A 27291-nucleotide genomic window follows, 5' to 3' on the forward strand; every position below is an offset into this window, starting at 1 on the left:
ACCCGGCCCATTGACGATGCGATCTTATTTTAGTTATGTTTTTTATTGCATACTTAGCGTCGGAGGGCCGGATCGTGGTAGTTAATCCGAATCGGTACCTCCTGGCCTTAGCCGCCTCGTCCGCCTTTTCATTACCAACCAGACCTATGTGTCCATGTACCCAGATAAAAATCATAGTTTTGCCAAGACGCTCCAGGTCGTCACGGATCGCAGTAACCGCACTGAGGGAGTCGGTGCAGACTACGTAGGCAGAGCGATCGACTGGATCATCCCAAGTGCGTTCCAAATCGCATACAGTTCTGCCGTATAAACGCTACACTGTACGAAGTGGACGCATCCTCGCGATACACGGCACACCTACACCTTTGAAGCCTCTGTAAAGACGAGCCGAAAACCAGCGCACCTCGGTCTAATCTCCAAGAACTTAGCTCGGTGAAAGGAAACTGGGATTTTTGATAACGAGTTATCACGTGGTCGTGAACAAATGGAATATGGAGGTCAATGTGTTTTGTTAGTCGTAGAACGAATTTTCTTAGGATTTGGCATTGGAACGACTAGATACTTTAGGAATTTGAATACTTGGTTATGGCCTGAACATTCACTCCGCACATCCATATCGGAAGAAAGTTTAAACAATATCACCTTCACTATCACCTAACACTATGAATCTTCACCTTTGCCGATGATGCTGCAATCCTTTCTCTTGATGGTGATCCTGTCACAGCTTACAGTAATCTCCAAAACCCCTGCACATCCTAGAATGCTGGCTCCGCAGTGGAGAATCAACATCAACGAAACCAAATCAACAAACATTTACCCTAAACAAGAAAACGCTCCCACCAGTATACCTCAACAACGTTCCCATCCCAATTGCGAACCATGTACGATACCGTGCACTCTACCTGGACAAACGACTGACGTCGAATCCCCATACACGACTTAAGCGCACAGACTGTAACATACGATTTTTCATGCTTAAACGACTACTCGACACACGATCAAAACTCTCATTAACAAAAAGAAAACTTTTCATTGCCCTCTTGGCCCCCATTTGGACATACGGACTTGAACTTTACGGGTTTGCTAAGCGTTCCAACCTCAATCGAATCCAATCCCTTCAATCCAAAATCCTCAGAACAATAGTCAACACTCCTTTCTATTATCCAATCACACCATCCATACCGGCCTAAATATCCCTCTTGTTACCGAGCTCGCCCAATCCCGCTTGAAAACGTTCCAAACTACCCCATCATCCGAACCCTTTCGCCAAAAACCTGTCATCCACCACATTACCTAATCCCAACGGAAGACTGAAGCGTCGGTGGCCCCTGCGACAACCTTAATTCTTGAAATTCACTAATTTCGTGGTCCGCTTGACCAATTAAATCATTACAATTAATTAAGGTTTTTTGTTGAGATGAAAAAAAGTCAATGGCACGAGAGGGATTCGAACCCACGACCTTCGGCTTGATACGCCGCTGCTCTACCACCTGAGCTATCGTGACCTCGATCCACTCGGACATCAATACATTATGTAAGGTGGGGTTGAGATGGGGAGTTGATGTCCGAGTGGATAGCTCAGGTGGTAGAGCAGCGGCGTATCAAGCCGAAGGTCGTGGGTTCGAATCCCTCTCGTGCCATTGACTTTTTTCATCTCAACAAAAAACCTTAATTAAGCTTAATTCTTGATATCGTCTCCTAGGACGGAGTCCATCTCGCTCATCGTATTGATGTACTAACGGCTACCATCACTGGATGGTTAAAATTTATTTTTTATTTCAATTAATTATTCTTTTTATGTAAGGTTTTGGTTGAGAAGAAAAACTTAATGACGAGCGGGATTCGAACCCACGTCCGAGTAGATCGAAGTCACGATTTGTGGTTAGAGCAGCGTCGTATTGAGCCGACGGTCGTGGGTTCGAATCCCGCTCGTGACACTAACTTTTTCATTTCAAACAAGCCTTACAAAAAAGAATAACTAATTGAAATAAGTAATTTATTTTTTATGTCGATCCACTCTATTCCATAGACATAGTCAACCAAAAACACACTTTCATAAAAAGTAATCTTTATTTTTTTAAACAAGTATCGATTTCGGGTTGCTGCCCACTTCCCCTTTGTTATGATTTATAATACAAAAAAGATGAAATATTAAAAATAAAAAACTTTTTATGAATGTGTGTTTTTGGTTGTCAACGTTTACGGAATATTGTGAACCCAGATAAAAAATAAATTTATTGATTTATTTTTAGTTCAATTGTAAGTTGTAAAACAAGCTAAATGTTTAACTCTTCATCGACCTGCTCTTCGCCCGAGGATTTTCCCAGATGTGATAGCTAATTAAGAACGTTATTCAGGCATTATCGCGTATGTACTTTCCGTTGGCTCTATAATGACGTTTCTGTTTCCTTTTCATCTTGTCGGGTGATTAATTGAAACTTTCCCACAATGCCACTGTTCCAGTTTGTTACTTTTGTTCGCGTTTTATATAATTTGAAAATTCGCTTTAAAAACTTATATTCAAACACACGACATAACTGTTCAAAACGGTTGTTGCCGGGATAAACAAAAATTGAGTTGGACACTTCGCTTTGATGGATAATTCAATCCCGAGGAGATTAAAAAACGATAAGTTCCTCGATTGTCAGGGATATTCATTTCCGTAAGATTTTCTTCCCTCCCAGTTCAATCAAACTTTTTAAACGTATTTAAAAAAAAAACACATTCTGGAAATTTGCCTGTCAAAAGGATCGATGCTTACTATTAATCTGGACAAATGTCTTCGTGTAGAAAGTGTATTGCCATTTCCCAAATACCATTATTTTTATAAAATGATTTAATAGAGATGATCAATAAAAATAAGTTTCACGGATTTTTCTAGAGATAAGCAAGCTAACGAGCACAATCGTAAAATAAAACGGCCCTCATGAACTTATGAAAGGACTTGACTTCACACAGAAGATGGCAAAATGCCGAAACATCCTGATGAGGATAAGGAGGCCTAAATGAACGGTAACGACTAAATTAAATTAATTTTTTCAAACTTCTATAGTTTCGTGTTTTGGGTATAAAACTCATAGAATCCTTTTACTTCAAAGTATGGACACTTAAAGTACAAGAATTGAACGACGTCAGGGTTATAAGCAGGGTGATGCAAGACTTAGATTTAGCATAACACATGAGCGACGGAAATAATAATAATAAAAAAGAAACCGCAAAATTAATCCATGAAAAGTACCTGATTCATCTGATAAATGAGTCTAGACTTCACAGAAATTAAAAATACGCACTGAAGTTAAGACAATTCCGAAGCGCGTCAGACAGGCCGACCCAGCGAGAATAGACATACCAAAACGACCAAAAATTTCTTTAGTTACGGGGCACTGACTTTGATCTTATCAAGTCCCGAATCCTCCGTGAATTTCCCAAAAAAGCTATAATTTACCTCACATACCTCTACAAGAGTATACTCCGCACCACACACTTCCCCTTGCTTTGGAAATACTCAAATATCATCCTATTCCCTAAGCCCGGAAAACCCGCCCATAATGCACGTTCCTACCGTCCAATCAGTCCAAAAAATATTTGAGAAGATCCTATTAAAACGTTTGATCCCTTCACTTAAATCTTCTCCCAGACCACCAATTTGGTTTTCGCTCCCAACACTCCACGACCTAACAGGTGCTTCACGTTGTAGACCACATATCCTCATCCCTCGAGAGAAAATAATACTGTGCGGGAGCCTTCCTAGACGTGTCACAGGCGTTTGATCGTGTATGGCACAAAGGTCTCCTGAACAAATTAAAGCTCGTCCTTCCAAACCTTACTGGACGGCAAAGGTCGGACTACTCCGACTACTGTTCTGTGGGAGCGGGAGTACCACAGGTAGTGTGCTCGGACCTCTCTTTACCTCCTCTACACATCAGACATCCCATCCACACCCTTGCATCCTTCGCCGAAGACAGCCGTCTTTTCGTCCAATCCCGATCTTGAAAAAGCTTCGGAGGAGCTCCAATCACATGTACAACGGATTGCAGAATGGAACAAAATATGGAGACCTAGAGAAATATTGAAAACAAGTGCACCCATATTACATTTACCCTCCGACCCTCCGAAGCAAAACTCCTCACACGATACCCCTCAACAACATCTCTATTCCAGAAGCCGACTCCGTACGATACCTTGGGCTCTATTTTGACTCACGACTGACGTGGAAACAACACAACCAAATAAAAACACAGGAACTAGACGATTCGGACTACTGTGTAAATTACTCGGACGCAAATCTAATTTGTCGACAAAATTACTGTAACAGATTGGACATACGGAACTGTGGGGCACCGCTAAACCTACCAACATCCAACGAATTCACTCCTTTCAATCCAAAGTCCTTAGAATTATAGTTAACGCTCCTTACCATGTCTCGAACGTCACCCTCCACAATGACCTCAAAATACCCTTTTAATAAATTAATCCTGTCCAAATTCACCCAGTTCCATGACAAACTCTCCACTCACCCCAACCCACTAGTCCAATCCATGTCCAGCATAATCCATCTCTACATCCTGTCCGCGATTAAAGCGGAGATGGCCTCGGGACCTGCTCATCAAGGACTAACCTTGCACAAAACTGGGAAACCAACAATGGTTAGCCACTGCCCTCAAGACTATACAGTGTATAATGTAAATATGTAAATAACCTCAAATTACAAGATGTATTAATACAGTTAGTAATAAAAAATAATTAAATAAAAAAAATAAGTTACGGGGTATAAAATTCATTGACTTCTTTAACTTCAACGTATCGATCATTGTTAAAAAAAGAACCTTTTTCGGAAATTCTTGGATAGACAAATGGCGCGACGTCAGGGTTACAAGCTGGGAGAGGCAAGACGCTTCTCGCATTTACTTATGAATAAAGTGAACACACTCTTCCTCATATACGTGTACAATCTAATAAGCCTTAAACACGAAAGGCACGGATAAAGGGTCAGACAGACGTCAGGGTTATAAGCAGGGAGAAGCAAGACGCTAAAAAAAAACTATTGGAAGTTCACACTGCGACTAATATACCCTCTTGGAATACCCCAAAGAAGCAACTTTCAAGTTTGGTAAGATTGCGAGCTTAGTATCGTTGTAATCAGTTCTCAAATAGTATGCTATGCTTGTACAAAAGGAAGGTAAAGTTATGTTATAATCTGCATAAGATACATGTCACAGGACTCTATTGAAATCTTTGGTATTTTCATGTATATATTGTATTTTATCAATAAATTTATTATTCAAGTTGATCAATACGACGATAGTTTGCTTTTTTTAAAACGGTCGTACATAAAGCTTTGGGTCAATAGTCAATCTGGATCATGTTCACATTTTACTACGTAGTTTCACCGAACCCAAAGTTGGAGCTTTTTTACACCCCCTCATTGCTTACGGTTGATAAAAAAATCCCCACTTGTGTTACCCTTAGTCTTTTATGTTTTCGAGTAAATTTATCCGAGGATTTACATTTTGACGGGATAATCCGAATATGCAGTTTCCCAAGATGAAAGCCCAGTTTGGGACAATAATCCATTCTTGGCTTACAACATCGAGTAATTCAGCACTATCTATAGTCCCCGGAGGAGGATTTTTAAGGTGCTGTCCCAAATATTGAAAAACTTCAGGAACCAACTCCCAAGAGTGCTTAGAGCTTAATGAGATTCGAAAATGCTTTAAAGATAAAATACATTTTGCACACAAACTTGTTTTACGACAAAGTTTCTATAATAATTTTTAAATTAATTAAGGTTTTTAGTTCAGATAAAAAAGTCAGTGTCACGAGCGGGATTCGAACCCACGACCTTCGGCTAGATACGGCCCTACTCTACCACTTGATTATTCAGAAATCGAAAGATGCGGTCTGGTGTGATGTAGGCTTTAGAAAAACATTTTCTTTATCGTGCCAACGTTTCGATCTTTATTGAGATCATCTTCAGGGCTCAAAGTGTTCGTCTTCTGTGTATTGTGCCATTCTTGGTGTCGTGTTGAGAGTGCCCTACCACTTGAGTTATCGTGACTTCGATCCACTCGGACACTAACTTCCCTCAAACCCACCTTTTTTTAATTTTCCCTCCTTTTAATCCTTAATCCTTAATTGGTCAAGCGGACCAGGAAAACTAGTTTAATATTTTTAAAGTATTTATTCTAAAAGTAATTTAAGAAATATTAGTTGTGTGTATGGTTTTGATACTATGATCTTATTTACTTTGTATATGCCAAATATATTATTAAAAACAGACTTATAATTAAATTGTTGAAAATTTAAAAAAATTCTTACTTGGCATTGTGTTAGAAGATCCGTAATAATATGAAGGATAAGCCTGTCCACCTCCGCCTCCTTGGTATCCTCCACCTTCGCCCTTGTCCCAAGGATCACGCTTTTGATAGGTTTCCCATCTCGAAGGTCCACCCATCCAATTCGTTACAAGTCCTCCTGGACGGTTATCCCACCTCTGCCATCTCTCGTCGTATCTCTGATCCCAATTGGAAGGATTTTCTATCGGACGGATAGTCCCGGTCCAGACCCTCTTGTCGTCGTAACCTGGTGGATTAGAAAGGGCTTTCGTATGAATCGGTTTTCCCTTTTTTTAACAACTGTCGGGAGATCTCATAGATGAGGGTTTATGGGTTTTATTCGATTGTTTTTTCGTGTAAATATTTTTTATGCATCTCATTGTATAAAACAACGCCACTCTTAATTGTCTAAAATTTCAAACGATTTTTTTATAAGCAATTAAAAAATACTCTATTTGAATATGTCAAAATATGACTTTATATACATGAAAATTGTTTTCATAGTTTATTCAAAAATTCATTATTCATCCAGCAGCCGTTTCATTTGCGTTGATGTGTTTTGAAGCATGTTGCCCGTTAATGCATGATTTTATTTATGCTAAACGTTACGTATGTGAGATTTGTCATCGTAACATCAAAAGAAAATAAGATAAAATTTATTCCAAATGAAAAACAAGTTCCAATGAATAATTTTTACGTTAGGTCTCGATTGGTTAATAAAGTTTAAAAATTTCCGTTCCACCTCATTCGGAATACACATGTTGAAACGACAACCCGACTGTGGTGGGAGGATTAATGGAGCTTTTTCGAAAATTCAATTAAAGTTTACGCGAAAGTAGCTCCCGGCTTCTGCCTTTTTTGCGGCTTTTAATCGATACTATAATTGAAATATGTTTCAACCAAACCGACCCAACGAAGGTTTTGTTAAAATAAAAATTAGCTTCATTTTCAGTGGTATGTTGTTTGCCCAGTATGTTGGGATGTGTAGTGAACGTATGCCATGTCAGTATAGCGATGCTTTCTCATCGTATGGTTTTAAGTATGATGTGCTATTTTTGTATTTCGTTATTCGTCGAGTATTCCACATTTGTCTTTTGAGATAAATATGACTCTAACATCAAATATAATAAATAAATCTTTACTTATTTTCTGTACTAAAAGTTGAATATTGTCCTTCCTGTAATTTGTTATAAAAAAATCTGCAAACCTAACAGCAGTCTCATTCGAGAATGTTCTCTTTGCGAGATAAACTCCTAAGAGAATAAGTTCCATTATTTCCTTCTGGCCTTTACTTGCCTGAGCTTGCGTGGCATAAACGTTACGTTAAAGGTGCAGAAACACTTAAAGCCTAGGAGAAACCAAACCTCCAATCAATCAAACAAAGCTCAATGGCTCCAAAAAACCAGTCCTCAGGGCCTGGACATTACCCCGGTTTCTAAATTTAGTAACTTCTTTCAAGACAAAAAATAGTGAATTTATTTTTTATGTTGATCCGCTCTATTCCATAGATCAGTCAACCAAAAACCCACTTCATTAAAAAGTAGTCTTTATTTTTTAAAAACAAGCATCGATTTCGGGCTGATGCTCGCTCCCCCTCGTAATCTCTTATGATTTGAAATACAAAAAAGGTCACATATTAAAACAAACCCCAAAAAATCCAACTTTTTATGAAAGTTTGTTTTTGGCTGTCTACGTCTATGAAATAGAGTGAACTAAGACAGAAAATAAATTTATTGATTTATTTTTAGTTCAAATCGACAGCCGGATTTGTAAGGGTTAGAGAATGGTAAGTTGTAAAATAGATAATAAAAAGGCCATCATGATTAATGATTTTCCCTGGAGACAATTTATCTCAATATTCATCGATGATGACTGTGACTCTGAAGATGACGGCCATTGGCGAAAAGTAAACAAAGGACGATGTGTGGAAGGCTTAAGAAACATGACGGCAGACGCTAAAAGCCGTTTAAGAGAACGGACGCCATTTTTAAAGAAGTTGTTCAATATAGTTGATTATCTCAGATTATTTTTGTTTATTTCTTTTTTCTTTCAATCTCATATTTTTCTTCCCTCGATTCCATCAATCCGAACCGTCACATACATACAGAACCCAAGAAATTAATGTTTCCTCATGTTTGTAGGTGTACATGATAATGATGGATAGTCAATCAACAGATGACTTTCAGTTGAATCGGAAGTTAATCGTCGCAAAGCTTGCGTACAATAAAAGTTACGAAAGGTGCAGAAATACTTAAAGCCTAGAACAAACCTCCTTGGAATTTGATCAATCAAACCATCGTTCAATCAACCAAAGCTCAATGGATCCAACAAACCAGTCCTCAGCACCTGGACATATCCCGGTCACTAAAAAGGTAAATTTTTTAGTAACTTCTTTCAGGACATGGCAGGTGTACTTATTAGACAAAAAACAGGATTTTTTTTCTTTTATCAACACACAAACCAGACCTCGCTCCTTTGGATTACTTGTGCCAGTTCATATCGTAATTTGGTAAAATGATGATGAATATAGATAGAAAGTCGGAGTTTTTTCTTCCCAAAGCACTGCAGCCTTCTTGCTTATTGTTATCCCTAGTTTCTTAGTTAGGTGCAATCGACTCGATCCTTCTATGGAATGGTAGGTCACTGACTGTTGTTGCTACAATTCTAGGGTTTTCTTTGTATCCCAGGTTATGTCTCAATGAAGCGCACAGCTTAGCTGTTTCTTATCCTATATTGCATAACCTACAAATGGGGTCGTCATGTTATTACCCATGTTGTGTCAGATGCCTTCATAAGCTTACTCTCTTCAACATATCTAGAGTTTGTCCACTTCTCCTTTTGTCTTGTTTTATTGCATTTGGAGTATTGTTTGTTTTTGTTATATCAAGAACTGGTTCAGGCTCTATATTTGATGTTCGGCGCGACGCAACGTCCACATCCGGCATGAGCACGGTTTCTGGCAAGGTTATAGAGGTTAGGCCTGGACCTGATACCACCAACCGCAGAGGCCGGTGAGGACTTGCAAGCATTCACCACGCCTCCTTATCATTTTAATGTCCTGGCAAGTCGAGATTACTTGAGAGACGTTACGGATTTATTTAACAACCCAATACAATACACACAGCAGAAGATATGTCCGAATATTAATTCACTATTTTCGTGGTCCGCTTGACCAATTAATACAAGACAATTAATTAAGGTTTTTAGTTGAGATGAAAAAAGCTAATGGCACGAGAGGGATTCGAACCCACGATCTTCGGCTAGATACGCCGCTGCTCTACCACCTGAGCTATCGTGACCTCGATCCACTCGGACATCAACTCCCCATCTCAACCCCACCTCCAAACCGATTAAACGACATTTGAAAAATGGCAAAAGGAGGGAAAACTCATAAGGTGGGGTTGAGATGGGGAGTTGATGTCCGAGTGGATCGAGGTCACGATAGCTCAGGTGGTAGAGCAGCGGCGTATCTAGCCGAAGATCGTGGGTTCGAATCCCTCTCGTGCCATTAGCTTTTTTTCATCTCAACTAAAAACTTTAATTAATTGATATGTCCGAATGTTAATTTAAAAAAAATTATAAAGAAAATTTTAGAATTTTAAGTTAATAGTGTTAAGAAACAGTGAAGCAGAACTTTTTACAATAATAATGAATAAGTAGATTTATTTTAAAAGGAAAGAACCAATTGATTTGCAAGATTTGTGTTTTAATCTTTTTCCCAAATCAAGAATCTGAATTTAGGAAATTTTGGTCTGCCTTGGTGCCTGTTAGTCTGTCAGGTGCCGTTAAGTAAACCATTTTTTTTGCAGTTGATATGTGTGACACTTGTTCAAATGAGAACACGTGGGAGGATTTATGCAGCTTTTTCGAAATTCAATTAAATTTAAGTGAAAGTAGCCCCAGCTTCTGCTTTATTTGTGGCTCGCAATCGGTACTATAATTAAAATCTATTTCAACCAAACTAACTCATCGAAGGTTTTGTTAAAATAAAAATTAGCTTCATTTTCAGTGGTATGCTGTGTGTCAAGTATGTTGGCATGTGTAGTGAACGTATGCACTTTCAGTATAGCGATGCTTTCTCATCGTATGGTTTTAAGTATGATGTGCTATTGTTGTACTTCACCATTCATCGAGTGTTTCATGTTTGTTTTTCTGATAAATATGGCCGTAATATCAAATATAATAAATAAATCTTGTTTTGTGTACTAAAAGTTGAATGTTATCCTTCTTGTAATTTGTTATAGAAAGATCTACTTACAACCTTCCATGCTAATTATGAGTCAACTCATAAACTTAAACTGCAAACCTAACAACCGTATCATTCGAAAATCTTCTCTTTGCGAGTTAAACTCCTAAGAGAGTATGTTCCATTATTTGCTGTCTGGCATTTACTTTATGGATTTAGCAAAAAAGTTTTCACATGTAACGAACTTTGAAAGGAAAAGTTTATCACGCTGGATTTGAAAAGCTCATCAAGCTTGGCATTGTGGCAGTAGAGCGATGAATGAATTTGACCTGACGGACCTGGAGCAATTAGTTTTCAAATTTTATGTTGTTTAATGTTGTATTACAAGTGTTTTTATGTAGTTGATGTAAATTTGGGCCACCTGTAAGATCGAGGGGCTGTGTTTTAATCAAATGGTTACAAATGGCAAGAAAGGGTCTGTAATAGTGATAATCGGGTAGACGGTAAATCACCCGGATATTAGAGTACTCTGATGGTACTTAAGTGGCAGAGGGATATTTTATTACGCAATTTTCAAACAACGAGGTATGCGGCCTTATGTGTCTCTCTCGACTTGTACAGCGTTAAATACAAGGACATTTTAAGCCGAGTTATTAGGCCATTTAATTAACATCAGCATGAACTTAATTAGCATTTAGTCTCGTGTAAAGCGAAGTAATTTCACGTCGGAATTGAAATTACCTCGGTCCAAACCTGGCCGCCACGACTTCATGTCCTTCTGCTGCCACTCCGGGCTCAAATTGTCGTAGCCGTTTCCTCTGTAATTGTCCGGTGGGGTTTGGGAACATCTTGAGCACAAATTGGTCGGCCTCCTGCTGTCCCAGCCGAAGGATTGGACCCCGTTTCGAGAGTCCCATCCTCCGGGGGTTCCTCGGCTGTAATAACCATCGCTCCTCTGTTTCCTCTCTTTAGTTTCGGCCGAACAAAGCGTCAAAAGTCCGACCAACACCTGTAAAAGTTTTAAATCCTGTTAACAATTAATTAAACAAACTTAGAAGTTAAGTCAAGCTTAGATTAAATTTATACTATTAGAAAATCATGTTTTGGTCAGACCGCAGGCTCGCGGTACTCATAGTTTCTTGCCAGTTTACAAAATTACATATCGAATTTTATCAAAGTTCCGTTACGACGAACGCGCGGTGAGAAACTTAGAAGGGCTTTTTGAGCTTGAAGGATCGATATTTGAAAGTTCTCACCACCGGGAGGGATTATCTGGCCCGGCAAGTCTGAAGTGATTTGAAGAAAACCGCAGGAGCTATAGTTTCTACTTAGGATGTTAGAAATCATCTCCGTGAATAACATTTGCCAACGAGAAGTTCATAAAGCACGGAAACCCCGAGGGCTTACTCGAGCCTGCCGATTAAATTGGATAAAACTTGTTTTCAGGCAAATCGAATGTATTAACTGTGCGATACAAGATCGGATGCCGTGCTGATCCCGAGTTTATTTACAAGACAAAAAGTGATCTAAGTAGATCAAGTAAATCCATCAAGGGAGATATTTCGTTCAGTCGTAAAAAAATATAGAGTACTTTTCTGAAAGTACATAGCCCGGCATGCTCGGAATGTTTACACCCCTTTCTTAAAAAAACAGGGAAAATATTCAGGTCGACAATTTTTGAACAGTATTTCACACAAACATACAAAAATTATAAAATCCAAATAAATTACAAATTGCTTTTAAACAATAATTTTATCGATTTTTTTGCCGACGAACGGCTAGGTCTGAGCACGATCTCTATATTGTTTCCCTGTTCCGCATTTTTTCTTTGACCCTGGGCAGTATTTTCTATTTTTATGTTTCTATTTTCTTCCAACCCTCGTAATATCCGCAACCCTTTATCGTACGGTACTCCATCATCCTTGGTATACTAATAATTGCTTCTTTACAAAATCAGATCGACTGTATATATTTTTTGACAAGTCGCCGATGTATTACATTTATAATTTCCGTCGACGACCTGCCTTCATCAATACCAACATAACTATTACCTGAACGGTAAACATATATGGTGGGCTATCATGGTATTCCCATGACAACTGGCCATCATTCACAAATTCGGATATTCCGTCGAACAACACCTGTTGCCGTTCATACTCATTCAGACAACATTCTCGCTAATAAATACATTTACTCCTCAGTCACATACAAGAGTTTTCAAATTAACACAAATAGGTTAGCCATCGAGGCATTTGGACATTTTGTGGAACGGCCTGTTGTTATTCATACTCATTCATTCAACATTCTCGCTAATAAATACAGTTACTCATCAGTCACATTCAAAAATATTTCCAATTAATACTTATAGGGTAGCCATCGAGCCATTTGGATATTCCGTCGAACAACACCTGTTGCCGTTTATACTCATTCAGACAACATTCTCGCTAATAAATACAGTTACTCCTCAGTCACATACAAGAGTTTTCAAATTAACACATGTAGCCATCGAGGCACTTGGACATTCCGTGGAACGGCCTGTTATTATCCATACTTATTCATACAACATTCTCGCTAATAAATACAGTTACTCATCAGTCACATACTAGAGTATTTCCAATTAACACATATAGAGTGGCCATCGAGGCACTTGGATATTCCGTCGAACATCCTGTTGTCGTTCATACTCATTCAGACAACATTTTCGCTAATAAATATAATTACTCCTCAGTCACATACAAGAGTTTTCAAATTAACACAAATAGGTTAGCCATCGAGGCATTTGGACATTCCGTGGAACGGCCTGTTGTTATTCATACTCATTCATTCAACATTCTCGCTAATAAATACAGTTACTCATAAGCCGTTTGTACACCTCATACATACTAGGCTATTTCAAATTAAAACACAGAGCGGCCAACGGGGTGGCAACTACATCATTCGTACCATAACACTTAGATGCAGGCCATCAAAATTCCGTCAAACTGCCCGTTTTCGTTCATACTCATTCATACGACAGTCTTGCTAATAAATACATTGACTCATCAGTAACATACTAGCGCATTTACAATTAAAACACATAGGGAGGCCATCGAGGAATTTAGGCGTTCAATTGAACGGTTTGTTTTAGTTCACACTCATTCATGCAACATTCTCGCTAATAAATACAGTTACTCATTAGTCACATACAAGAGTTTTCAAATTAACACAAATAGGTTAGCCATCGAGGCATTTGGACATTTTGTGGAACGGCCTGTTGTTATTCATACTCATTCATTCAACATTCTCGCTAATAAATACATTTACTCCTCAGTCACATACAAGAGTTTTCAAATTAACACATGTAGCCATCGAGGCACTTGGACATTCCGTGGAACGGCCTGTTATTATCCATACTTATTCATACAACATTCTCGCTAATGTTACTCATTAGTCACATACTAGAATATTTCCAATTAACACATATAGGTTGGCCATCGAGGCAGTTGGATATTCCGTCGAACGGCCTGTTGTCGTTCATACTCATTCATAGAACATTCTCGCTAATAAATTCGGTTACTCATTAGTCACATACTAGAGTATTTCCAATTAACACATATAGGTTGGCCATCGAGGCAGTTGGATATTCCGTCGAACGGCCTGTTTCAACCATACTCATTCATACAACATTCTCGCTAATAAATACAGTTACTCATTAGTCACATACTAGAATATTTCCAATTAACACATATAGGGAGGCCATCGAGGAATTTAGGCGTTCAATTGAATGGTTTGTTTTAGTTCACACTCATTCATGCAACATTCTCGTTAATAAATACAGTTACTCATTAGTCACATACAAGAGTATTTCCAATTAACAAATATAGGTTGGCCATAGAGGCAGTTGGGTATTCCGTGGTACGGCCGGGTGTCGTTCATACTCATTCATACAACATTCTCGCTAATGTTACTCATTAGTCACATACAAGAGTATTTCCAATTAACAAATATAGGGTGGCCATCGAGGCACTTGGATATTCCGTCGAACGGCCTGTTGTCGTTCATACTCATTCATACAACATTCTCGCTAATAAATACAGTTACTCATTAGTCACATACTAGAGCATTTCCAATTAACAAATATGGGTAGCTATCGAGGCACTTGGATATTCCGTCGAACGGCTGTTGTCGTTCATACTCTTCATACAACATTCTCGCTAATAAATACAGTTACTCATCAGTCACATACTAGAGTATTTCCAATTAACACATATAGGTTGGCCATCGAGGCAGTTGGATATTCCGTCGAACGGCCTGTTTCAACCATCCTCATTCATACAGCATTCTCGCTACTAAATACAGTTACTCATAAGCCGTTTATACACCTCATACATACTAGGCTAATTAAAACACAGAGAGGCCAACGAGGTACTCGATATTCTTCCAGTGGCAACTACAAACACTTAACTAACTAGATGCAGGCCATCAAAATTCCTTCGAACTTCCCGTTTTGTTCATACCCATTCACACACCTTTTCGCGAATGAATACATTCATCCGAAAAAGTAACAGAACATATCTGCCTACGAGCAGATAATATTATTTCATACACATTCATCGCTAGGTTCTCACGATAGTCTCTGCTAAGCCACTAGATAGGTGAGATTTGAGATGTTGAATTTTATTTCCATGAAAATCCAATATGAGATTATTATATATATATTATATATTAATTATTATATATGTTAACAAAAGTAAAATTGCATAAAATATAGAAGATTACTGTACGTTTAGATAAATGTTAAATTTAAAAAAAAAATAATCTAAAATCTCAATTTATCCAACAAGTATATTTATCTCTCGATATTCTTTATGTCCAAAAGCATTTATATATTTAGAACGTAAATAGAAAAGCCCTTCGTAACCGGTATTTACTCTTCGGCTTACAATCACAAAGTGGGTTTAAAAGGGAGAAAGTGTATTAGGGAAAGGATTCCCTGATAGGAGCCGACGTCCGGGTTGGAATTTCTCCAGCGTAAATCTTCGGCTTGTTCCGAGTATGGCCATAAACGTTTCCAAAGTCATAAACGGTTTAAAGCACCTCACACCCGCCCCCATTTCGGCCTTCGTTATTACTTCTGAAAACGACTTTACATTCGTTGGGTTACCAGGGGATTCTAGCGGGTTTTGAGAATGATGTAGGTCGGAAAGCTTGCAATAATGGGACCGACCGCAAGTTGGCAGCAACTGTGTATTATCGAACTTTAACGGTACTACATTTCAAACAATTTGGCTAACCCACACTTAAAAACAGAGCTTACATTTTTGAATTAACCATATTTCAATAGCACTCTCTGTTCACTCTTAAGACGTATTATCTTTAAAAAATATATATTTTATACTTATAATTACATTAATAAATTTCTTACATATAGCATATATAGAAATATTGATATATGTAAATATATAGAAATATTTTTATAAAAAACATAGATAATTACTGACGGTCCCAAGGTTTTTGTCAAATTCAGATTATCAATTACTTAATTATATAATTATAGAAAAATTATTGCTTATCTGTTCTTTCCTCTCCTTCCAACTAATTGAAACTTACAAAATATTAAGCTCATTTTGCTTGAAAATGTTTGTATTTTTGAAAACTTAATTTTTCAAAATAAATACAAGAAAAAATTGAGTCTTAAAGTTTTCAAAAAACTAGTGGCTTTGTTTAGACAATTTTTAACTTCTATCCAAGTAAAATTCACAGATTTGAAGACATTTGTAATAAAGCTACTAACGAATTTGTAATTATCGCTATGTTTTAGGAATATTCTTAATTGTCAATACAACACTGTTTGGCTGATTTGGTCTCATTCTATCTCATTGTCTGTCTGTCTCTCTGGTTCTCCCTGAGTAAATTTTCTTACTAATAGTAGTAGTACTCTTTCTTTCTTCTCCCTTTTATTTTGATCTCTGTCTCTCTCTCATGTTTCATACTCACTACCACCCTCCAAAAGTTCTTATTAGCAGAAAGTTATCTTTTCCTTTCTTCTTTCTTTCTCTCTTATTTTTATCTGTTTCCTTATCATGTTTCATACTCACTACCACCCTCCAAAAGTTCTTATTAGCAGAAAGTTATCTTTTCCTTTCTTCTTTCTTTCTCTCTTATTTTTATCTGTTTCCTTATCATGTTTCATACTCACTACCACTCTCCAAATGGTCTTATTAGCAGTAAGTTATAATTTCCTTTCTTCTCTCTTTCTCGCTTATTTTTATCTGTTTCCGTATCATGTTTAATACTCACTACACCCTCCAAAAGTTCTTATTAGCATAAGTTAACTTTTTCTTTCTTCGCTCTGTCATTCTTATTTTTATCTGTTTCCTTATCATGTTTTTCACTCACTGTCACTCTCCATGAGACAGTAAGTTGGACATTTGGTACACGCTTATCTGACTCTCTCTTTCTCCTCTGTCTGTCTTCTCTCTCTCTCACTCTCTCTCTCTCTCTCTCTCTCTCTCTCTCTCTATCTATCTATCTATTGATCTATCTATCCATATCCTTTCCGATTTTTCTTTTTATTTCTTTACCTTTTTTCCAAAATAGGAACTCTTTATTGTCTTTTCCTTTTTCATATCATTCTGTTTTTCATTCTTCTTTGAACCCTATGTTCTTATCTTCTCCTCTTTCTTCCTTGTCTTGAGGGCATCGTTTATTTCCATGCTACTCTGTTTATTAAATTAATCTTTTTTTATTTGCCATTACACATTTTTTTACTCGCATTCTTTAATCTTTTCCTTTGTTCTTGTACTCTCTCTCCTTTTCTCTTTGTCTTCCATTAGTGAGCTTTTTCATCCTATTTTCTCTTTCTTTTTTGAAATAAATATATTTTTAAGTAAAATTTGTCTTTCACTCCCTTTTTCATTCTGCCTCTCGTTTTTCTTTATTCCCTCCTTTTTCTCTTTCCATCTGTCTGTCGCTTTCTTTCTTACTTTCCTCACTTTCTCTCTCTATCTCTCTCCGTCCGACTCTCTCTTCTTGAACCTTTCCACTTTTTACTTCACTTTCTCACTCTTTTTCTCTAATCTTCTCTGTCTGTCTCTTTCCCACCAGCACTCGCTCTTTCTTTTTTACTTGTCCCTTTCTCGCTCTCTCTCTCTCTCACTCTCTCTTCGTATCTCGTTTTTCTCCTTCATTATTTGGCTTTCTCTCTCCCTCGAGGTGTGAATTTGTTTACATAAAATGATTTATTTTTCATAAATTAATATTCTAAATCATGAAGTATTAGAAGTAAATAACTTATGACGTTTTCAGTCGGTAGAGTTTCAGTCAAATAAAATTAAAATTGAGATGAGCAACAAAACAAAACAAAACAAAACATTATTTGATATGCGGCAGGTGGTGTACTGCGTATTTGGCGGTTAGCATTGTTTGGCGAAATTAATTTGCAAACGTTCTCGATGGCCTTTTCGTCTGTTAGACATGCCTGCCGCAATTTCAACCGAAACGACTATCAATTCAATTATTGGACTGCACCAAAGTGCAAAATAATAAAAAAAAGTCAAACGAGTCAAATAGACAAAAAACGAGCTTTTTTTTTTGCTTTTCTGAAGTTTAAACACACATTCAAATGTCTGTCCTTTCAGAAAAATCATTAGATCTGGCACAATAGAAAGGTTAAATGCAAAAAGAAAAAAACTTAAGTTCTGAAGGTTAAACACATGTTTCAATGTCCGTAATCTGTAAATGCTTATGAAAAATACAGATTTATTTCCATGTTTTTCAAATGAGATATTATATACATTTTTAAACGTTTGACAAAGATAAAATAATGATTATTTTATTAATTTATTATTAGTTCTTCTATGATCTGTTATGAGTTGAGTTTTTTCACGTATGACTTCCATTTTATACCTTCCAGGAAAATCATTAGATCTGGCACAATAAAAAGTTTGAGTGCAAAAGAAAAAAAAACGGAATTTCTGAAGGTTAAACACATATTTCAATGTCCGTAGTCTGTAAACGCTTATGAAAAATAAAGAATTATTTCCATATTTTTCAAATGAGATATTATATAAATTTATAAACGTTTGACAAAGATAACATAATAATTATTTTATTAATTTATTATTAGCTCTTCCGTGATCTGTTATGAGCTGAGTTTTTTCAAGTATGAATTCCATTTTATACTTTCCAGGAAAATCATTAGATCTGACGTAATAAAAAGTTTAAGTGCAAAAAGAAAAAAAAATTAAGTTCTGAAGGTTAAACACATATTTCAATGTCTGTAGTCTGTAAACGCTTATGAAAAATAAAGAATTATTTCCATGTTTTTCAAATGAGATATTATATAAATTTATAAATGTTTGACAAAGATAAAATAATGATTATTTTATTAATTTATTATTAGCTCTTTCGTGATCTGTTATGAGCTGAGTTTTTTCAAGTATGAATTCCATTTTATTCTTTCCAGGAAAATCATTAGATCTGGCACAATAAAAAGTTTGAGTGCAAAAGAAAAAAAACTGAATTTCTGAAGGTTAAACACATATTTCAATGTCCGTAGTCTGTAAACGCTTATGAAAAATGTAGAATTATTTCCATGTTTTTCAAATGAGATATTACATACATTTTTAAACGTTTGACAAAGATAACATAATGATTATTTTATTATTAGTTCTTCTATGATCTGTTATGAGTTGAGTTTTTTCACATATGAATTCTGTTTTATATCTTCCAGGAAAACCATTAGATCTGACACAAAAGAAAGTTTGAGTGCAAAAGGGAAAAACACTCATTGGATTTGGTTGTTCAAAAACTATGATTATAAAATGTCAATTATTAGTATAATTAATTAATAAATCGAAGTATCTTTTTGTTCTGGCATAGTTGAATTAGGGCGTTGTCGAAACCATTCATGCCTGACGGACAAGTCGTGCGGTATGGTATCAGAAATCCTTCAAATACGACCTATTGAAACAATTCTTTCTTAACAAATTACTATCTGCTGGTTGCATTATTTATTTTCGACAGGAAAAAACCCGTTAAAAATTGAGTTGTTATCGTTCGGCCAAGTAAATGACAGTAGATAAAAAACGACCTTATCGATTAAAAAAAAAAAAGAGGTTTGGGACCATCTGCTCAAGGACGACAATTCACCCTCTAGGTTAAAATGAAGAATAACCGCTCTGATAAAATATCGGAAGAATCGTTTTAAACCAATTTGATAAAATTTTTGTTATTACAGCTTTTTCTTATCTTCAATGTCAGTCGTTCCACGAGTTGTAATTATAACATTAATCATACGTGTACTGTCTTTGCATGTTTGAAACACTTGAATTCATCTGGGGGAATGAGAGTTTTAAAGCTGGCAATTGAATTATTCATAGGCTGTAATTATACTGAAAAACGATGTCGTACTTATTCACATACTTTTACCCCGTTGAGGTATTCGAGGACGGTACAGCGTTTTTGCATTTCACCCCCTAATGCATTTCGTGAAGCGTTAAATGAAAATCCGCTTTGTAATTATGTGCCCGCTTTATAAAAAGAACGGGGAAAATATCATAGACATATTAAAAACACAGAAATAACTTAAAATATTTTATATATATTAATAATTAGATCAATCGTGATGATCTACCAGGGTAATATTTACGTTTTGGGGGGATGTATGTGATATTAATATTCAAATATTGGAATTTTCTGTAATTAAATTGTTCCAGTTGTTATTTTATGTATATATAATTGTAATTATTTTAATTCTAATGAATACGGTAGGCTTAGGTTAAGTAAGCTTTCTACCGGACAAAACCAAGCGTTTTATATAAAACGCTATAATATGGTTCACTAATTTCCGTGGTCCGCTTGACCAAATAATATCTTTCAATTAATTAATCTTTAATTAAGGTTAAGGTAGATAAAAAAGTCAGTGTCACAAGCAGGATTCGAACCCACGACCTTCGGCTAGATACGCTGCTATTCTACCACTTGAGCTACCGTGACTTCGATCCACGCGGACAACTTCCCATCTCAACCTCACCTTTTGAATTTTCCCTTCTTTTTGGAAAGTTAGAGTCCGAGTGGATCGAAGTCACGATAGCTCAAGTGGTAGAGTAGCGGTGAATTTAGCCGAAGGTCCTAGGTTCGAATCCCACTTGTGACATTTACTTTTTTATCTCAACCAATACCTTAAATATTTGGGGGACCGTGGTAGCCGAGTGGTTAGCATGAGAGACTCTCACGCCACGGTCGTGGGTTCGATTCCCACCGTCGCCTCTGGCCCTTTTTTCCCGATAACCCCCAATTTGAACACACAAGAATTCGTACCATGGCTAATATGCAAGAAGATCATAAGGCCAATAATAATTTTAAAAAATACCTTAAATACAGATTAATTAATTGAAAATTATAGTATAGGGTGACTGGCGATGAGTGTCGAAAATTTCAGGTGGTGTTTCTACTCCCCCCCCCAAAAAAAAAAGTAATTTCAGGTTTTGGGTTTTTGTTAATTTTTCGTCTTAGGTCCACTAAATTGCTTATTAACTTCAGAATTACTGAGTGTAAAAAAATCTGATTTGTGCCACCCGAAAGAAGCTTAAATTTGCTTTAATCAAACTTATTTATATTGCAGAATTTATGAAAAAATTCTGCACGAAAAATTCTGATAAAACAAAAATGTTGAAATTTGGAGTTTTTTTAATATTGATTATTTGGATGTCGTGAGATGCGGTCTGCGAAATGAAGATTAAACTGTCGAAAGAAAAATAGGTTTTTTGTAATAAAATGAGACAAAACGGTTAAAGGTCAGCTCAATAAAGGACCTTTGATTATTTAATTTTTTTTATTTGCAATCTGACAGATCTGATCATTCCGACGGTTGAAGACAAAAAATTGTACCATACTTTTAAAAGGTTAATAAAATTTTCCTTAGATCTGTGACAGTTTTAATGAAAAAAAAAGCATCAATTCTGTAAGCATGCTGTTCTTGTATGACAATTTCGTTCGGGATTGGTACAGTTAAAATACTACACATGTGTGGCGTTTAGTGACCGTTAGTCAATGATTATTCGGAGATCGTGAGATGCGGTCTGGTGTGATGTAGGTTTTAGAAAAATATTTTCGTTATCGTGCTAACGTTTCGACCTTTATTGAGATCATCTTCAGCGCTCAAAGTACTCTCAACGCGACATACAAAAATGACATATCTACACGGAAAACAAACACTTTGAGCTCTGAAGATCATCTCAATAAAGGTCGAAACGTTGGCATGATAAAGAAAATGTTTTTCTTAAACCTACGTCACACCAGACCGCATCTCACGACCTCAAAATAATCATACTACAGATGTTTGAGATTAGGTGGAAGTGTCCTTGAATTAAGAGTGTTAACAATAAAACATAAAAAATGGAATAGTAATGCATTAGTTTTTTCTTTGTACATTTTTAAAGAAAGTAATAAATTTCCGTGAATTCTGAGTGAAAAAAAGTCGATGGCTCATGGGAGCCAACGGATAGCCTCAGTGAGCAGGGGCCCATGTCGCCCTTGCCACCGTACAGAGGAGCAACCTAATGCCCCTTTGTCCTCGCTCATTATACCCCGTCTAAGGTCGTTCACATCCCATATCGCCTCATCTCCTTTCGTTTCTTTAACAAATTGGCAGAAGCGCGCGAAGGTTGTGCAACGGACCCAAGACAATTCGCCTCTTCCTTTCCGACATTAGGTTCATTGCCGATGGATGAATACTAAACGCTGATGTGGCCATTGTCGCTTTTCAACCGTTTGCGAAAGAGCCCTCTTTACAAAATGAAGATGCTGCCACTTTATAATACCGTTATCTTAATGGACCCTACTTCAAGCAAAAGAGAAAACATTTGTTCTTGAGCAAGTTTTTATAACAGCTTATTATTAACAATGATAATAATCATAATTATACAATTATTGCGCTTTGTTTTAATGGCGTTATTAATTTTACTCCCTGGGTGTTATATATTTTAAAAAATAGAATTTAAATTTGTATTATAAAAACTTAAGCTTTTCCAACTCTTTATATTTTTTTAAATTAATTAATCTTTATGTAAGGTATTGGTTGAGATAAAAAAGTCAGTGTCACGAGCGGGATTCGAACCCACCTTCGGCTAAATTCGCCGCTGCACTACCATTTGAGCTATCGTGACTTCCATCCACTCGGACACCAACTCCCCATCCCAATCTACAACCTTTCGAATTTTCCTTCCTTTTTGCCATTTTTCAAACGTCGGGTGATCAGGATTCGATTCTCGCCGACATACGAAGTGGCCACGGGCTGTAAGTGAAGATGTACTTCGTTTTACTTATTAAATTCATTTATTTCGTGGTCCGATTAGTCACGATAGCTCAAGTGGTAGAGCAGCGGCGTATTGAGCCGAAGGTCATGGGTTCGAATCCCGCTTGTGACATTAGCTTTTTCATTTCAACCAATACCTTGCATAAAAAGATTAATTAATTGAAAGATGTTCGGCGAATCGGACCACAAAATATAATGTAATTAATAATAAAAACGTTAAATATACAAAATATCAAATTTTGACTATTTTTTAAATTTATAGTTTAAACAGTTTGATAAACAGAATACTGTAAAAAATTGAAAACATGAAACATAAAACGCTACAATTGAAAATTCTAAAATAAATTCTTAGTGATTTTCCTTATGTTTTTCGTTTCTTTGACAGGACAAATGAAATGGCCACGGAATGCTGTTAATGAAGTTGTACTTCGTTTTACTTATTAAATCCATTATATTTCGTGGTCCTATTAGTCACGATAGCTCAAGTGGTTAGAGCAGCAGCGTATTTATTTATTATTTGAGCCTAAGGTCGTGGGTTCGAATCCCGTTCGTGACACTGACATTTTTATCTCAACCAATACCTTACATACAGATTAATTAATAGAAAAAAAGTTGGACCATGAACTCTAATGGGTTTTTATTTTTTTAAGTCGCGAGGAGCAGTCACAAATGAGGTAGTTTACAAAAACACCTTTTTCATTTTTTGCCGACGTTTCGACCTTTATTCGGAACATCTTCAGTCATAAAGTGTGGTGCTGTTCTTGTTTCTTGTGTCATATTGGCTTTGTGCGAAAGTGTTGTGAGGTCGAAAAGGTCGAAACGTCGGATAAAAAAACAAACAAAAAAAAAACAGGTATTTTCTAAACTACTTCATTCTTGACCGCTCCTCACGACTTCAACAAATTTTGAAACAACAGATCACTAAGAAACACACTTTTTTCTTTTATTAAATAATATATGGTAGTAAAAAAACGCTCAAATGCTTAAGAAGTTTGTATAATCCTGATGAAAAATATCCAACAAAACCAGAAGAAAACAAGGATTTAAATTATTTCTTGTATGATACTGAAATCTTCCGCTGGTTAAATTAAATTTTCAAGCCAATTTCCTTTTATTTTTACGAAAAATGATACCAATCCTTTCGACATGCTTGATTACAAAGCATAAAAAACATCTTATGTTTCAGCATTAGTGTTACATATTGATAGTCAATCATCAATTTATTTTAATCTGCTAGTAATAAATTACAATATGAGAGTAGTGAAATGAAGCAATTAGCTAAAATTATACCATGTAAAGTTTTTCCAATTTTTTTTAATCAGCAGATTTTCTTAGATTTTTACTTTTTTACTAATCATAAAACTCTTGCTTTAAATGTGTTTTTTTGCCATTTCTCTCATCTTTCTTTCTCTACCTCTCATTATATTTTTATCTACCTGTTTTGACATGTGCTGTTTCATTGTTCTCTTCTCCCTTTCTTTGTTTCTATTGTTCTTTATCTATGTACCTTCATCTTACTTTCTCATACTCTTTCTGTCTGTCTTTATTTCTTCTCCGTTTCTCTCTCTTTATCTATTTACTCTGCTCTTTATCAAACGTTCTTTTACCATATCTATCTGCCTTTAAATCTCTCTCTGTCTCTCTCTTCCTCTCTCTCTCTCTTTCTCTCCCTCTCTATATCTATCGATCTGTCTAATATCTTATTTCTTTCCGTTCTCATCTTTAAGATTAATTGCTTTTTGCTTTTTTTTAAATCAAAAACGGTAATTTTCACTTGTTAGCCTGTTTTTAGAATAATTATTTTGTCTTCCTCTCTCTCTCCCGCTCTTTCTCTTGCTCTCTCTTCCCCCTCTCTCTGTCTCTCTTTCCTTCTCTCTTTTTCTTTCTTTCTCTCCCTCTCTACGTCTATCTATCAAACTCTCTAATATCTGATTTCTTTCTGTTCTCATCTTTAAGGTTAATTGCTTTTTGCTTCTTTTTTAATCAAAAACGGTAATTATCACTTGTTAGCCTGTTTTTAGAATAATTATTTTGTCTTCCTCTCTCTCCAGCTCTCTCTTGCTCTCTCTTCCCCCTCTCTCTGTCTCTCTTTCCTTCTCTCTTTTTCTTTCTTTCTCTCCCTCTCTACGTCTAACTATCAAACTCTCTAATATCTGATTTCTTTCTGTTCTCATCTTTAAGGTTAATTGCTTTTTGCTTTTTTTAAATAAAAAACGGTAATTATCACTTGTTAGCCTGTCTTTAGAATAATTATTTTGCCTCTCTCTCTCTCTCTCTCTCTCTCTCTCTCTCTCTCTCTCTCTCTCTCTCTCTCTCTCGTTCTATCAATCTATTTATCTATCTACCTTATTTTTTCTATCTTCATGTATATTTAATATGTGTCTTTGGACTCATAACTGATACAGCGAATATATCACAAAAATTGTGTTAGTCATTATTAGGATTTCAACTTTTTTCATTGAATTATGAACCCTCTATCTCTTTCTGTGTATTTTTTTTTCTCTCTCTCTCTTTCTTTTTCTTCTCTTTCATATATTCGTTTCTTTTTTCTTGTCTTTTCTTTTTTGATTTTTTGGGTAAAGTAGTTTTTGAAGTATGTTTTTGGAGGCGTTAAGGGTGACTGAATAAGATAATTTAATAAAAGTCGTAAGGGGGTAATTTCCTCGAAGTTTGCGTGCTTTGCGTGTGGGTAAACTGTCGCCAACATGATGATTACAGGTCAGCGTCGCCTATTCCAACTTTTGAGACTGTCGGGCACTTTTTATTTTATGTGCGTTCAGAACCGATAAAATTACAGTTTAGAATAATTTAATTTATTTTTGATTTTCTTGTATAATTTAAAAAAATAATTATGTACAAAAAGGGGGTTAAATATTTTGTATATTTTGCTCTGATAAGATAGCTCGCGCTAAAAACAGAAGAAAACTTTAAAAATGCAGGGATTCACTCAGTGCGGTCTCACAACTCAGGACGAAAACCGTGGAACCACTAATAAATAAAATATATGAATAATAAAAGATATCAATGCTGATGGGATGAAGGTCGTGCTGAATAATGTAAAATAAAAATGAAAAAATAAGAAATCCACGGAGGCCGGGTTGAGAAGGGGTAGGGCCATACCAGGTTACTTATAGGCCATATTAGGCTTACACATGGGCGCTTGGTGGCTGGAAAAAGATCGCGTCGGTGCCCATGTGTCCAAAGATTAAACGTTGGGCATATTTTACAGTGCTTAAAACTAGAGGCTATGAAGCTCATGCTGCCTAATGCATCGTCACGGATCGCCGTTTCCGTACCTCAGGGGTATACGTTTTTAAATGAAATGGTACACGTATGTGGTTACGTGTTCATGTGAATGAGGGGATTATCCCTCACCCCGAGGAATAAGGAGTACTCTGGAAGAGTGGATGTGCCCAGACTTGTTTTATTATGAAAAACAACAGACATCAAGAATATTCTGGAACTTATGGGTTCTGTACCCCTTTGCCACTAATGTGACCATCGTTGACAGCTTGGGTTATCAGACCACAGTAATTATCAGACCAGAAAGTGAATTTTCGTTTTGGACTAAACCACAGTCTTGTAAAAAATGTGTTCACTCAAGAAATGGTGGACGCCGCCAGGCCAGGATCAGATTTAGGACATCCCGCAGCAGATGCCGTCGTACCCTGGCAGGCTGCTTCCCGGTGGTGTGCAACTACATCCCAGATACATGAACCCTCTCTCATAGTTTTCAAAGTGGATTCCTGTGTTGACAACGCGACCCGACGGCTGTAAAACATTTCTGAATGTGTCGAATATGGAATGGTATGGTATAGTAGAAAGGATACTAGGAAAGGGGTTTGCGCTCCCCAGGCATTGCAGCCTTTTGGCTTATTGTACCTTCCTAGTTCCTTAGTTCAGTGCAATAGACTGAATCCTTCTCCTTAGAAATATAAGATCATTGACTGTCGCTGCTGCAATTTGATTCCGTAAGTTCTTTCCATATGCTAGGTTAAATCTCCATTGAGCTATTGCTTCACATACGAAGATGGTATGGGTGGCTGTTTCTTCCTCCTCATTACCTAATCTACAAATGGGTTGTATATACCCATGTTGTGTAGATGTTTTCTCAGATGCCAGTGGTTAGTAGTTATATCACTACTCTGAGTTTAGCCCTCACCAGTTGCAGCAGTGATTTTGCCAGTCTAGGTGAGGGTTGTTTTTATCATAAGTTGTTTAATGTGGCAAGTACAATAAATCTGCAAATCGAATGATAGTTTTCGTATCAAATGGCTTGACCATTTGTTAGTTTGCATATGCTTCTGAGCAGCCTGAGCTTGGTGGTGATGAAATCCCAATTTTTTTTTCTCAGCAGCTTTTAGTTGATAAGTTGGATCGAACCGTGCAGTAGTGTTGGGAAAAAATTAGTCATGTCTAATGATTAATGATTGATCATTCAGACCGTTAGTCAAGATTGGTAGTAAGTGACT

At 36.5% G+C, this 27291-nt stretch overlaps 1 protein-coding gene across 4 annotated transcripts in view; it reads right to left on the minus strand.

Annotated features, from left to right (window-relative positions):
- LOC106666645 (pro-resilin-like) overlaps positions 1 to 27291 on the minus strand; it is a 58336-nt gene that overhangs the window by 10022 nt on the left and 21023 nt on the right. For all 4 annotated transcript variants that reach the window (XM_024227046.1, XM_024227045.1, XM_024227048.1 and 1 more), the window contains exons 2-3: positions 11263 to 11530; positions 6319 to 6582 (exon numbers count right to left, since the gene is read on the minus strand). In XM_024227046.1, coding sequence (XP_024082814.1) covers positions 6319 to 6582; positions 11263 to 11530 — 532 coding nt within the window. The remainder of the gene's footprint in view (positions 1 to 6318; positions 6583 to 11262; positions 11531 to 27291) is intronic.

The sequence above is a fragment of the Cimex lectularius genome, unplaced genomic scaffold (genome assembly GCF_000648675.2).
Source record: "Cimex lectularius strain Harlan isolate CLEC.00 unplaced genomic scaffold, Clec_2.1 scaffold67, whole genome shotgun sequence".
In the NCBI taxonomy this organism is placed as follows: domain Eukaryota; kingdom Metazoa; phylum Arthropoda; class Insecta; order Hemiptera; family Cimicidae; genus Cimex; species Cimex lectularius.